This window comes from Mobula hypostoma, chromosome 7, assembly GCF_963921235.1.
Source record: "Mobula hypostoma chromosome 7, sMobHyp1.1, whole genome shotgun sequence".
Lineage (NCBI taxonomy): Eukaryota > Metazoa > Chordata > Chondrichthyes > Myliobatiformes > Myliobatidae > Mobula > Mobula hypostoma.
Genome location: NC_086103.1, coordinates 151,022,266 through 151,037,187, shown reverse-complemented (window position 1 = coordinate 151,037,187; position 14,922 = coordinate 151,022,266). Strand labels below are relative to the sequence as shown.

Sequence of the window (14,922 nt, the reverse complement as noted above, 5' to 3'; positions counted from 1 at the left end):
GGAAATCTGAGCCACAAACACGAAATGCTGTAGGAACTCAGCAGGCCAGGCAGCATCTATGGAAAAAAAGTACCTTTGACAGAAATTACAGCTTTCAGTCTGTGTGGATAGGTCTCTATCAGCTTTGCAAATCTGGACACTGCAAATTTTCCCCATTCTTCTTTACAAAACTGCTCAAGCTCTGTCAGATTGCATGGGGTTTGTGAGGGAACAGCCTTTTTCCAAGTCCAGCCAAAAATACTCAATTGGATTGAGGTCTGGACACTCTTAGCCACTCCAGGGCATTAACTTTTTTTTTAATTTTTAAGCTAATCCTGTGTAGCTTTGGCTTTATGCTTGGGATCATTGTCTTGCTGGAAAACAAATCTTCTCCCAAATTGCAGTTCTCTTGCAGTCTGCAACAGGTTTTCCTCCAGGATTTCTCTGTATTTTGCTGCATTCATTTTTACCCTCCACCTTCACAAGCCTTCCAGGGCCTGCTGCAATGAAGCATCTCCACAGCATGTTGCAGCCACCAGCACCATGCTTCATGGTAGGGATGATGCCTTTTTGATGATGTGCGGTGTCTGGCTTACGCCAAACATAAGTCTGATGGCCAAAAAGCTCAGTTTTGGTTTCATCAGACCATAGAACGTTCTTCCAGTTTAGAGTCTCCCACATGCCTTCCAGCAAACTCTAGCTGAGATCTTGTGAGTTTTTTTTTAAAGTGCCTTTTTTCTCTTTGCCACTCTGCCATAGAGCTGCAACTAGTGAAGCACCCAGACAACAGTTGTTGTATGCACAGTCTCTCCCGTCTCAGCCACTGAAGCTTGTAACTCCTCCAGAGTTGTCATAGGTCTCTTGGTGGCCTCCCTCACTAGTCCCCTTCTTGCACAGTCACTCAGTTTTTAAGGACGGCCTGCTCCAGGAAGCTGTGCTATATTCTTTCCATTTCTTGATTACTGAATATCCAATTGACTTGTAAATTTCTTGCATCCATCTTCTGACTAGTGCTTTTCAATAACTTTTTTGCAGAGTTGTTTGGAGTGTTTTGTCTTCATGATGTAGCTTTTACCAAGATACTGATTCATCAGCGGTTGGACCTTCCAGACACAGGTGTATTTTTACTACAATCAATTGAAACACCTTGACTACCCACAGGTCTTCAAAAACAGATCTCCATTTAACTAATTATATGACTTCTAAAACCAATTAGCTGCACCAGTGATGATTTGGTGTGTCATATTAAAAGGGGTGAATACTTATGCATTCAATTATTTTGTGTTTTATATTTGAAATTAAATTTAAAATCACTTTGTATAGGTCTGTTTTCACTTTGACACAAAATAGACTTTTTCTGTTGATCAGTGTAAAACAAAAAGCCAAATTAAATCAGAATCAGGTTTATTATCACCGACATGTGACGTGAAATTTGTTAAATTAACAGCAGCAGATCAATGCAATCATAAACTAGCAGAGCAAAATAATAACAAACAAACAAGTAAATCAATTACATATATTGAATAGATTTTTTAAAATGTGCAAAAACAGAAATACTGTATATAAAAAAGTGAGGTAGTGTCCAAAGCTTCAATGTCCACTTAGGAATCCGACAGCAGAGGGGAAGAAGCTATTCCTGAATCGCTGAGTGTGTGCCTTCAGGCTTCTGTATCTCCTACCTAATGGTAACAGTGAGAAAAAGGCATGCCCTGGGTGCTGGAGCTCCTTAATAATGGATGCTGCCTTTCTGAGACACCGCTCCCTGAAGATGTCCTGGGTACTTTGTAGGCTAGTGCCCAAGATGGAGTTGACTAGATTTATAACCTTCTGCAGCTTCTTTTGGTCCTGTGCAGTAGCCCCTCCATACCAGACAGTGATGCAGCCTTCAGAATGCTCTCCATGGTACAACTATAGAAGTTTTTGTGTATTTGTTGAAAGCCAATCTCTTCAAACTCCTAATAAAGTATAGCCGCTGTCTTGCCTTCTTTATAATTACATCCATATGTTGGGACCAGGTTAGACCTTCAGAGATCTTGACACCCAGGAACTTGAAGCTGCTCATTCTCTCCACTTCTGATCCCTCTATGAGGATTGGTATGTGTTCCTTCGTCTTAACCTTCCTGAAGTCCACAATCAGCTCTTTTGTCTTACTGACATTGAGTGCCAGGTTGTTGCTGCGGCACCATTCCACTAGTTGGCATATCTCACTCCTGTACGCCCTCTCGTCACCACCTGAGATTCTACCAACAATGGTTGTATCATCAGTAAATTTATAGATGGCATTTGAGCTATGCCTAGCCACACAGTCATGCATATACAGAGAGTAGAACAGTGGGCTAAGTACACACTCCTGAGGTGCACCAGTGTTGATCGTCAGCGTGTACTGCGATTCAATGTTGTAAAACAATAAAACATGAAAACTTCTGGGGGTAGGGGGATGTGAATACTTTTTATTGGCACTGTATATATAGCCAAGGTGCTAAAACCTTTGCACAGTACTGTCATAATTTTATACATTGCATAGTACTTCTGCTGTAAAAAACAAATTCATCACATATGTGAGTGATGACAGACCAGATTCTGATATGAGTGTTTATTATGTTCTGAGAGTGGGAAGGGGGCTGGGAGAGGGGTAATCCTGGTTGGGAAAGGAGATGGGAGGGAGTAGGAAGCACAAGAGAGACATGCTATAATGATTAATAAACTAGTTGTTTGGAATCAAATGACCTTGCTTGGTGTCTCAAAGCTGTGTGTATCTGCAAATCGCCACCCTCTCCCTTGACACTCCTTCACTGCCACCTATCCCATATCCCTCACACGACACTCCTCACTAAGCATTTCCAACATCCTTGGCTCCTGCTCTGCAACTTGCTCTCCGCTCTACATTGTCAAATACAGTACTGTGCAAAAGTCATAGTAACCTTAGTTATATACATGTGCCTACATCTTTTGCACAGTACTGTACATAAATCAGAAACAAAAAAAGTTAATATTCTAGAGAAATTGAAAAAGGCTTGTAGAGGCTCATAAGTTGGTGGATCTTCCTGAAGAATGAGATGCGATCCAGATTACAATCAGAATCAAGACTTATTATCACTGACATATGTTGTGAAATTTGATTTTTTTGCGACAGCAGTACAGGGCAAGACATAATGCTACAAGTTGCATAAAATACCAAGTACAGAAGAGGAATAGCAAGGTTCATGCGTTCAGAAATCAAATGAGTAAAAATGTTGAGAGTGGATCTTAGGCTCCTGTATCTCCTCTGATATTGTAATCAGAAGAGGGCATGGCTCATGGTGAGGGTCTTTAAAGTTAGATGTTACCTTCTTGAGGCTCAGTGGATGAAATGACATACTCAAGACAAATACAACAAGCAGTACTGCAAGATGTCAAAGTTTCCAAACAGAAACAAAATGACCGGGCATGTCGGAGAACTTCGGAATGGCTACACCAAGATTACCATTGCTAGCAAGCAAACAAACAAGCTGCGATTTGTTTAAATATTTACAGAGAGGCAACGAAGTCTTCAAAGACAAAGGAAGAGAAAGCTGAACTACAAGAGAAAATGTATATGTTCAGAAGGTTATATCTCGTCAAAAAATAAAAACCATTAAAAACTTTGGACTTTTATTCCTTACTAACATTCATATTAAGGTAAATTGTGAAGACGGTCACCTTGGACTAAGCTTTAGAATTAATGCAACAATAACATATTAGCACATTTGATGAAGTAGAGGAAGCCCACTGAAAAATAGAGGGGGAAAACAAGAGCGATTAAGGTATCCATCTGTCACACATTAGATCATAAAGAAATAAATGTGAAAGCTCTATGTTTTGGTTACTCTGTACAAGGCAATGCTGGGGACACTTGTGGTCAGTGCCTAGTTGCCCTCCACTCTGCGAATATGAAATGCAATACACTTGTTAAAGTAATGCTGCAGATTACTAGCTGACACCACACATCTGAACTGAGAGAAAGGCCTACAGCAACAGCATCATCTCAAATAAGACAACCAGGGTCAAGGATCAGGAATCATAGAGAATAAAATTCTACAGAATTATTCAATATGAAAAAAGAACAAGGAAATGCAATCATTGATATACAAATCACAGTGTGACCAGCTGAAGTAAACTCTAAATACTTTGTGGAAAATAAGGGAAAAACTGTGCAAAGGGTTATTAGACCACAATTGGAAGTTGATGCCTAATAGCTACAGGTACGCAACTATAGACAGGACTAAAAGATAGACCGCTACATTAAAACAGATTTGTGCTGTCAAACAGTTTAGTGCATTCTGAGCCTATGTGCCTGTGATGCAGCTGCAAGCAAGGTCTGCAATGTAGCTGTACCTCACGGTACTTGTGCAAATGACAACAAATTCCACTTGACTCAAAGATCTGCACACCTTTGCTTCTCAAAGCAACTGAGAACTCAACCATATGGACCAATAAGAAATTCAAGCAGCAATTTCCTATTAACTGTGGCATTCAAAAAAAGATGCATTATACCACTCACCTCAAGTAAATAGAAGTATCTGTTAAACTGTGCGCTTTTTGTATCTTCCAGTCCCTTTAGTTGTCTAGTTATGAACATAAAAATATCCTAAACAGAACAAAATTTTAAAACACTTGAACAACTTTGAAAACAAGACTTGATTGAGCAATATATAACAGTATTCCAATAACTTAAGAATGAAACTAATATTAGTCAGATTTGCATTTATTTAAGAGAAAGAGCAAATAGAAATTTCTGAATCAGTTACAACCTTACCTTAAGTTTATCTGGTGATGTATAGGGTGCCTCTGGGGCATAGATTCTAAAGATATCAGCCAAGCAGCAGGCAACCAACAGTCGCACATCCTTATCAGGATGCTTAAGGAAAAAATCAGAAGCAAGATGTAGTGCCAGATTGAGGTACAACTCCTTTTCATCCTCTGAATCTTGGTCCATGTCCATGAAGGTTTTTACAACCATCTAAGAGACAAAGTTAAACATACTTATATTACAACTTCAACATTTAGTTAACTCAGATTATATATATTTAAACCGAATGTCTGCAAAGAAGAAGAAATTCCTTTTCAAGTTAGTCATATCCACAGTATTCAACGTGTCTGCAAGGTACTGGGAACTGTAGCTCAGGTCAGCATCAAGTCCCACTATTAGTCACTTACTCCACCAGGTACAGTCAAAACTTGGAACACAATAAGAGGGAGGAGGTAGAGATTGAAATATGATCCTTTCAGAATCACTTATACCCAACATTAATCAGAATTACAATATCCAGTTTAATATCAGCAACACTGGAGTGAATATAGTGAAAGATTCTTTCGCATACATACAGTGTCATGCAAAAGTTTGGGCACCCTGGTCAAAGTTTCTGTTGCTGTGAATAGTTAAGTTGAGTAGAAGATAAACTGATCTCCAAAAGTCATAAAGTTAAAGATGAAACATTCGCTTCAACATTTTAAGCAGGATTAGTGTATTATTTTTTGTTTCGTACAATTTTAGACTGAAAAAAATAAAAGGAGCAGCATGCAAAAGTTTGGGCACCCCAAGAGATTTGAGCTCTCAGATAACTTTCACCAAGGTCTCAGACCTTAACTAGCTTGTTAGAGCTATGGCTTGTTCACAATCATTGTTAGGAAAGGCCAGGCGATGCAAATTTCAAAGCTTTATAAATACCCTGACTCCTCAAACCTTGTCCCAACAATCAGCAGCCATGGGCTCCTCTAAGCAGCTGCCTAGCACTCTGAAAATTAAAATAAATGATGCCAACAAAGCAGGAGAAGGCTATATAAAAAAAAGCAAAGCGTTTTCAGGTCGCCGTTTCCTCAGTTTGTAATGTAATCAAGAAATGGCAGTTAACAGGAATGATGGAGGTCAAATTGAGGTCTGGAAGACCAAGAAAACTTTCCGAGAGAACTGCTCGTAGGATTGCTAGAAAGGCAAATCAAAACCCCCGTGTGACTGAAAAAGACCTTCAGGAAGATTTAGCAGACTCTGGAGTGCTGGTGCACTGTTCTACTGTGCAGCGACACCTGCACAAATATGACCTTCATGGAAGAGTCATCAGAAGAAAACCTTTCCTGCATCCTCACCACAAAATTCAGCGTCAGAAGTTTGCAAAGGAACACCTAAAGAAGCCTGATGCATTTTGGAAACGAGTCCTGTGGACTGATGAAGTTAAAATAGAACTTTTTGGCTGCAATGAGCAAAGGTATGTTTGGAGAGAAAGGGTGCAGAATTTCATGAAAAGAACACCTCCCCAACTGTTAAACATAAACTGTTGATCGATCATGCTTTGGACTTGTGTTGCAGCCAGTGGCATGGGGAACATTTCACTGGTAGAGGGAAGAATGAATTCAATTAAATACCAGCAAATTCTGGAAGCAAACATCACACCTTCTGTTTAAAAAAAAGCTGAAGATGAAAAGAGGATGGCTTCTACAACAGGATAATGATCCTAAACACACCTCAAAATCCACAATGGGCTATCTCAAGAGGTGCAAGCTGAAGGTTTTGCCATGGCCCTCACAGTCCCCCGATCTAAACATCATTGAAAATCTGTGGATAGACCTCAGAAGAGCAGTACATGCAAGATGGTCCAAGAATCTCACAGAACTAGAAGTCTTTTGCAAGGAAGAACGGGTGAAAATCCCCCAAACAAGAAATGAAAGACTCTTAGCTGGCTACAGAAAGCGTTTACAAGCTGTGATACTTGCCAAAGGGGGTGTTACTAAGTACTGACCATGCAGGGTGCCCAAACTTTTGCTTCAGGCCCTTTTCCTTTTTTGTTATTTTGAAACTGTAAATGATGGAAAGAAAAAGTAATCTTGCTTAAAATATTAAAGAAATGTGTCATCTTTAACTCTATGCCTTTTGGAAATCAGGTCATCTTTTACTCACTTAGCTATTCACAGTAACAGAAGTTTTGACCAGGGATGTCCAAACTTTTGCATGCCACTGTAGATATATGCTTATTGGAGAAAAAAAGTTGGCAAGTACTTAATTAAAGCAGAAGTTCTTAAAAATGACCATGTCTTAGTCCTTGTGACTTCCTTGGATTTTTTTTAAAGCTCCCTACAACTTAGATATTCATAAGTTAACTTTTGGAGGTTAGAGAACAGGGAGAGCAATAACCCTCATTTAAAATACGCAAATCCACTGAAGCCGCTTTTGCCAGTCACCTCTATGTAGTATAGTTATTCCTACAGAATATAGTAAGCAAAAAGGGAGAATATCACTAACTACAACTGGTGTGAGCTGATCAATATACAAGATGAAGACTTTGAGACTAGCTGATCCCAAAGTTGGCTTTAGTTCAATGCTGCCATACAGCAAAATTATAATACTTATACTGAGACTATGCAGCCTTCAAATAGCTTAGTCAGGCCAACACTCTGAATAATGCAAGGGAACAATAGGAAGTCCAAAGTGAACACCACTAATTTCTTTGGTACTCCAGCCTTCAAAAAGAATCTTTTAAACATAATCTTAAAAACAAGAGCCATTGCTTTCAAAGAAAGTACTTGGTGCAGATAGTGGAGTTATCTCACACAGACGCAGGACTTTTGGCTTACCAAATCCATGCCGGCTATCAAGTAACTATCCACATTAATCACATTTGTGAGTACTTTCATACCTTGGTTATTCAAGTGCTTATCAATATACATCTCAAATATTGTAAGAGTATCTGCTTCCACCACTCCCACAATGCCTCTGGGAAAAAAAGTTCCAGATTCCAACTACCATCTGTGTGGGGGTTAAAATATCATAAGATTCCCTCTAACCCTCTCACCACCACCCTAAATCCACACCTGCTAGCTTTAGACACCTGCATGAGGAAAACTTCCCTGCTTTCAACTCTAAACATGGCCCTTGTAATTCTGCTTTTGTCTATTAGGTTTCCTTTCAGCCTCCTACATTCCAATGAAAATAATCCCAGTCTATTCAATCTCACCCCTTAACAGAAATAGAGGCAGCATCCAGGTGGATCTCTTGTGCATTTTCTTTACATCCTTATGATGTTGTGACCAGAAGTGCAGAGTACCAGAGCGAAAGCCCAACCAAAGTTTTACCATAGACTTCCTAATCCTACAATCTATGCACGAGCATGTGAAACCAGGTATCCTGCATCCCTCCTTCCCCACTAGAAGTGCTATGACCTTCAGGGATCCTTACACTCGTACCCCCTGTTCGTCATGGCTACTGGAATCCTTACATTAAGCCTCTGTCCTACTCATACACACCTCCCAAAGTGTGTCACCTCACACTTATCAGGAGTGAATTCCACCAGCCATTGCTCTGCTTATACTTACCAATTGATCAATTTGGTCCTGTAGCCCAGCACCATAATGATTTCTCATAGTATATGCCTTACATTCATATCTAAATCATTAATGCTTGCAATCGTCATTAATACACATTATCTTCAGTCCTCAAGGCCTTAACTTCACTTTGCCCAAGGTATAAACAGTAATTTGATTTTAGTTTAAGCCCCAATTCAGAATATTGGGAATGCTGAAATTAGATTGCAGATGGTCCCAATATCAAGTAAATCTCACCATTAACAAATAACAGTACCACTTCTATAATAGGCATTCCAGTGTGGAAATTTAATTCTCAAAACCAACCCAACTGTACTGTGCATCATTAACCCCTTTATTAACACAATATGCTGATTCATGAAACAATTCAGTTCCTTATTGAATTTACGGCACAGCTATCACTAGGTGGCAGTCTACTCTACAAGTCCATGACTGTGTGAACTAGTTAGTTTGTTATAGCTCAAATTAATCATGCAGATTCTTTAGCATATTGTACAGTAACATCTGTCAATGGCTTCCTGATCTGAAACAGTGCTTTATTGATGTATGGTTTTCCATTATAACTTCTAAGCTCTATTTTATCTAGTCCCACTGAACTACAGCAAAAGTCATTCAAATAATAATTAAGCTTAAGTCTAACTATTTTTGATCTTGCCAAAATATTTCCATTGCAGAATTTTCCAAAATACAATTGTACAGAAATACAAATATCATAAAGTATATCACCAGTTATTTGAATCCGTTGTTGCATCAATAACAGGTGACTGACATTTCCGAAAACAGATCTTCACACAAATGACTACAAAATTTAGAGTTCATCCATCTCCATTTTGTCAAAGTTGCTGGTGAACACAGAAGGCCAGGCAGCATCTCTAGGAAGAGGTACAGTCGATGTTTCGGGCCGAGACCCTTCGTCAGGATTAACTGAAGGAAGAGTGAGTAAGAGATTTGAAAGTGGGAGGGGGAGGGGGAGATCCAAAATGATAGGAGAAGACAGGAGGAGGAGGGATGGAGCCAAGAGCTGGACAGGTAATTGGCAAAAGGGATATGAGAGGATCATGGGACAGGAGGCCTAGGGAGAAGGAAAAGGGGGAGGGGGGGAAAAAAATCCAGAGGATGGGCAAGGGATATAGTCAGAGGGACAGAGGGAGAAAGAGAGAGAGAAAAAGAATGTGTGTACATAAATAAATAACGGATGGGGTACGAGGGGGAGGTGGGGCATTAGTGGAAGTTTGAGAAGTCAATGTTCATGCCATCAGGTTGGAGGCTACCCAGATGGAATATAAGGTGTTGCTCCTCCAACCTGAGTGTGGCTGCATCTTTACACCAGAGGAGGCCGTGGATAGACATATCAGAATGGGAATGGGTTGTGGAATTAAAATGTGTGGCCACTGGGAGATCCTGCTTTCTCTGGCGGACAGGGCATAGGTGTTCAGCAAAACGGTCTCCCAGTCTGCATCGGGTCTCGCCAATATATAGAAGGACACATCGGGAGCACCGAATGCAGTATATCACCCCAGCCGACTCACAGGTGAAGTGTCACCTCACCTGGAAGATGCAAACACCCAAAAATAACCTTTCACTATCATCCATATTTTTGCTTGTAAGGTTCTCCAACAATCCTACTTACGAAACTGCTGCGAATCAAGAAATTTGTTCCTGATGTATTAACATAGACAGGCTGATAGTTGGCATAGAAACAAGTCATATGGCACATTGTGTCTATGCCAACTATCATGCCTATTGATAGAATTAATGCAGGCAAGTGGGATTACTAAATCTCTCTGTGCCTTGCTCATTCAAGCATGTGTCCAGATGCCTCTTATATGTTGGTGCTGCTCCTGCCTCCCCATATCCTCTCATAGCTCATTCCAAACAAAAAGGAATGCTCCTTGTGAAAAATTTACACCTCAGATCTCCTTTAAACCTCCTCCCTCTCAACTTCAACCTATGCCTTCAAGTATAAGACAGCTCCAGCATGGGAAACAAGACTCTGGCTATCTACCCTACATATGCCTCTCAGAATTTTACTACTTCTATCACACCATCATTACAGGGGAAAACATATCCAACTTATCCAATCTTTCATAACTCAAACCAGTCCACACAACTTTATGAATCTTTTCTACGCCCCCTCTTTCTTAATCACAGCCTTCCTATAGTGGATTAATGTTCTCAGAAGTAGCATGATTCACGACACCTACATGCTTGGAACTTATCCACAGCTAACTAATTAATTTTGAGAACTTATCAATATTGTAATCACTCTTGTAACAGAAGAGTGCATACCAAGGTGCATAAATTCCAGTTTATTATTTTATATTGAAAACAAACCTTTAATCTTCGAACCATTTCTTCCTTGGATATTTTATCAGAGATTTCTTTAACCCCGGGTGGGTATATAATTTTTCCATCATTGGCCTTGGGCTTTGTGTGAGCCATAGTAAAAATTCACGTTTTCTCACCTGAAAATAAACAGAATACATAATAAAGGTTTCTTTTTAAAACCACTTTAGCTTATGAAACATTAAGTGCCAGTGATAGGGATGTCTTCCCACTTCTGATATTCACGCATCAACATCAAGTACAGACAGTTTAACTACGTTTGGTATAATCACTCTTCAGTTTACCATACCACTATACAGCGTACCGCACTGTTACAAGACTCAATGCAAGTTCAAAATAAACTTCCTTATCTGGTCAGAGTACGTTGAAATCTTCTGGAGTCTATACAGAATTCTCCATCCTTAGCCAACATGCTCTTTCTTCCAGCCTACACAAGAAACATTTTTTGTCCATCACCCTTTTCTCTTTCCTGTCCATATATAATCAGACCTGCTAAATATGTCCAACAGGGCTGAAGTACACTACCAAAAAATTACACAGCTTACTTTGATTTCACGACTTCAGCTTGTCAAAGTATTCCCGTATCTCCCCACCACGCCACATCACCCTAGCCCAGCTTCATTGCTACCTTTCTAAACTTAAATTCACCGGACCAAATAACCACAGCACAAAAAGATTGTTACTTATCTTTTCACCAGTTTATTTCTTCAAGCTCAGCCAGCAAGGGAACTTGGTCCCAACATCAGGGGGAGAAGCGTTCTCATCTCTCTGGCGGTTCAAACAAGTTCACTGCTCAACTTCCAGAATTGTTACCATTTATAAGGCCACCAATACAAAAGAACAATCAGTTCGATAGACATTCCAGCTACTCAAATAGGGCAAAACTTAATAACTTAAATAAGAGACTCCACCAAATTTAAGCTTTAATTAAGAAAGGAATGTCCTGTCTTATCCCCATCAGCAACCGCCTTTTGTCGAAACCAAAAGATGTGAAAAATCAAGAGATCTCTTTTGCGGATCTGTGTGAACTTTAATCCTTATCTTGCTCCAAAGAAGCAGCTGTGAGACATTATCTTAAACATGCTGTAGCCATTCACAAACTAGAATCCACAGACACAGTCCGTGTTCAACCTTAACAAATTATTTACAGGAATCTGAGAATCTCCCAATTCCCTTAAAACTTTATCACCTTGATGAACTTGTTTCTCCCCTTCACAGATAAAGTGAAGGGTCCCTCACCTGATCTTCTCTTCCATTTTCTGTTTTGTTACTTTCGTTGCCTCAGTTTATCTTATTTTACTCATACATGTCTAGTGCTAGGCAGGTGCCACAATCTTACCATTAACAAGACATTACATAAACCAAGAAGCTTAATGTGCTAGTTTCTGTTTCTATTAAGCCACTTTAACTCAGTTGATCAGGGTTCCTCTTCCATCTTCTCGCCTACCGAAATATAACTTGCATCTTTTTCCCAGTTTGATGTACGGTGGCAGATCCAAATCATTGCTTGTTTCTCTTTTGTCTGATCTACTGAATAGCTAGCATTTTGTTTTTATTTTGGATTTCTAGCATCTGCAGTTTTATTAATTTTCTTCTCATATACACCCTTCTTCTTTGTCCCAATCGGCAAAAAAGCACAGCAAATGTACTTATAGAATGATCAACAATACTGCATAAATGAAGCTAATATTACCCAAAGCTAACAGTTTTCCAGTATCTGAAACGCTGTATGTTTCAACCATTCTCCTTTATTTCCTATATTTAGTAATGGCAATGGTTTGTATACAAGTTCTGATATATATCCATCGAACATAGAAATTTACAGCACATTACAGGCCCTTCCGCCCATAAAGTTGTGCAGACCATGTAACCTACTCTACAGACTGCCTAGCATTTCCCTAGCCCATAGCCCTCTATTTTCTAAGCTCCATGTACCTATTTAAGAGGCTCTTAAAAGACCCTATTGTATCTGCTTCCACCACAGCCACCAGCAGTACATTCCACGCACCCACCACTCCCGTGTGAAAAACTTGCCCCTGAAATCCCCTTGGTACCCATTTCCAAGCACCTTAAAACTATACCCCCTCGTGTTAGTCATTTCAGCCCTGGAAAAAAAGCTTCTGGCTATCCACACAATCAATGCCTCTTATCTTCTTATACACCTCTATCAAGTCACCTCACATTCTCTATCGCTCCAGGGAGAAAAGGCCAAGTTCACTCGATCTATTCTCATAAAGGTACACCATCCAATCCAGGCAACATCCTTGTAAATCTCCTCTGCACTCTCTCTATAGCATCTACATCCTTCCTGTAGTGAGCTGACCAGAACTGAACACAGTACTCCAAATGGGGTCTGACCAAGGTCTTATATAGCTGTAACATTACCTCACGGCTCTTCAACTCAATCCCACAGTTGATGAATGCCAACACACCACACGCTTTTTGAACAATACTGTCAACCTGCGCAGCAGCTTTGAGTGTCCTATCAACACGGACCCCAAGATCTCTCAGATCCTCCACACTGCCAGGAGTCTTACCATTTATATTATATTCTCTCTTTAAATTGGACCTACCAAAATGAACCACTTCACTTCATACTTATCTGAGTTGAAGTCCATCTGCCACTTCTCAGCCCAGTTCTGCATCCTATCAATGTCCCGCTGTAACCTCTAACAACCCTCCAAACTATCCACAACACCCCCAACCTTTGTGTCATCAGCAAACCTACTAACCCGCCCTTCTACTTCTTCATCCAGGTCATTTATAAAACTCACAAAGAGAAGGGATCCTAGAACAGATCCCTGCAGAACACCACTGGTCACCGACCTCCATGCAGAATACAAACCCTGTACAACCACATTTGCCTTCTGTGGGCAAGCCATTTCTAGATGCACAAAGCAAGGTCTCCTTGGATCCCATGCCTCCTTACTTTCTGAAGCCTTGGATGGGGAACCTTATCATATTTTATAAAACACTCAGTGGTAATTTTCACCAGATAGAAGGTGAGGAAGTTAATAAGCCTTTGCCCTCTCTCAGCTGGCACCACCACCATTTGTATTACAATCTCTTTAGTTCCCACCCTGTCAAAATAATCCTTTTAAAAACTTCCATCGGTAACTGGATACAGGTGTCCCTCGCTTTTCAAACGTTCGCTTTACGAAACCTCACTGTTACGAAAGACCTACATTAGTTCCCTGTTTTCGCTAACAGAAGGTGTTTTCACTGTTACGAAGAAAGGCAGCGCGTGATAAAAAATCAGCATGCGAAAAAATCAGCACGCGCCCCGAGCAGCCACTCTCCCCCGGATTCGGAACAGCATTGCTTTAACACATTGCATTGAGCAGCCGTTAGCAAGATGAGTTCTAAGGAGTCGGAAAAGCCTGAAAGAGTAAGGGTGTTACACTTAGCGTAAAACTAGACATAACTAAGCGTTAGGATCGTGGTGAACAAAGCAAGGACAAAGTGAGTTTGGCTTATGGAAGTTGACAAAGATGATGTTGAAGAGGTTTTGGCATCCCATGACCAAGAACTGATAGATGAAGAGCTGATGCAATTGGAAGAGGAAAAGATAACAATCGAAACCAAATGCAGTAGCAAACTGAACATAAAGCACTGCGTGAGATTTTCGCTGCAATGATAAAGTACGACTTTAATTTTGAAAGGGTACATAGCTTTAGGGGATATTTGCAGGATGCTTTGAGTGCTTACAAAGAACTGTATGATAGAAAAATGCGTGAGGCTCAGCAGTCAAGCAAGCCTTCCACATCAGCCACAGCAAATGACGAACCTTGACCTTCAACATTGAGGCAGGCAGAGATAGGAGAAGATGAGCTGACTCAAATCAGGTACACAAATAGGTATTTCTGTGGCCAAGAGTATAAATCTAGACAACATGTTATGTCCCTGGTGGTAAGGTGAAGGATGTATCTGAGCAAGTGCAGTGCATTCTGAGAAGTGGTGAGCAGCCAAAGATCATGGTGCATATTTTCACTAATGACATAGGTAGCAAGAGAAAAGAGGTCATGCAAAGTTAAAATAAAGTGTTAGGGAGAAGATTAAGACTCAAAACCTTAACGCTCGTAACCTCCGTTTATTCCCTTTGCTACTGGCGGTAGGAATAAGAGGATCAGCCAAATGAATGTAGAACTGGCACCCGGGGGCGGGGGGGGGGTGAAAAGAGGTTTCTGCTCTTCTAAGGCAGAGGTGACAAGAGGGACAGGTTGCATCTGTTTGCGGGTCGGTTTACTAGTTACCCAGAAGCATTTA

General features: G+C 40.4%; 1 protein-coding gene across 7 annotated transcripts in view; it reads right to left on the bottom strand.

The window, feature by feature from the left end:
• Positions 1-14,922, bottom strand: part of pds5b (PDS5 cohesin associated factor B) — a 270,645-nt gene that overhangs the window by 197,865 nt on the left and 57,858 nt on the right. For all 7 annotated transcript variants that reach the window (XM_063054295.1, XM_063054288.1, XM_063054290.1 and 4 more), the window contains 3 exons: positions 10,645-10,775; positions 4,754-4,957; positions 4,499-4,585 (listed from right to left, as the gene is read on the bottom strand). In XM_063054295.1, coding sequence (XP_062910365.1) covers positions 4,499-4,585; positions 4,754-4,957; positions 10,645-10,752 — 399 coding nt within the window. In that variant the 5' untranslated portion in view covers positions 10,753-10,775. The remainder of the gene's footprint in view (positions 1-4,498; positions 4,586-4,753; positions 4,958-10,644; positions 10,776-14,922) is intronic.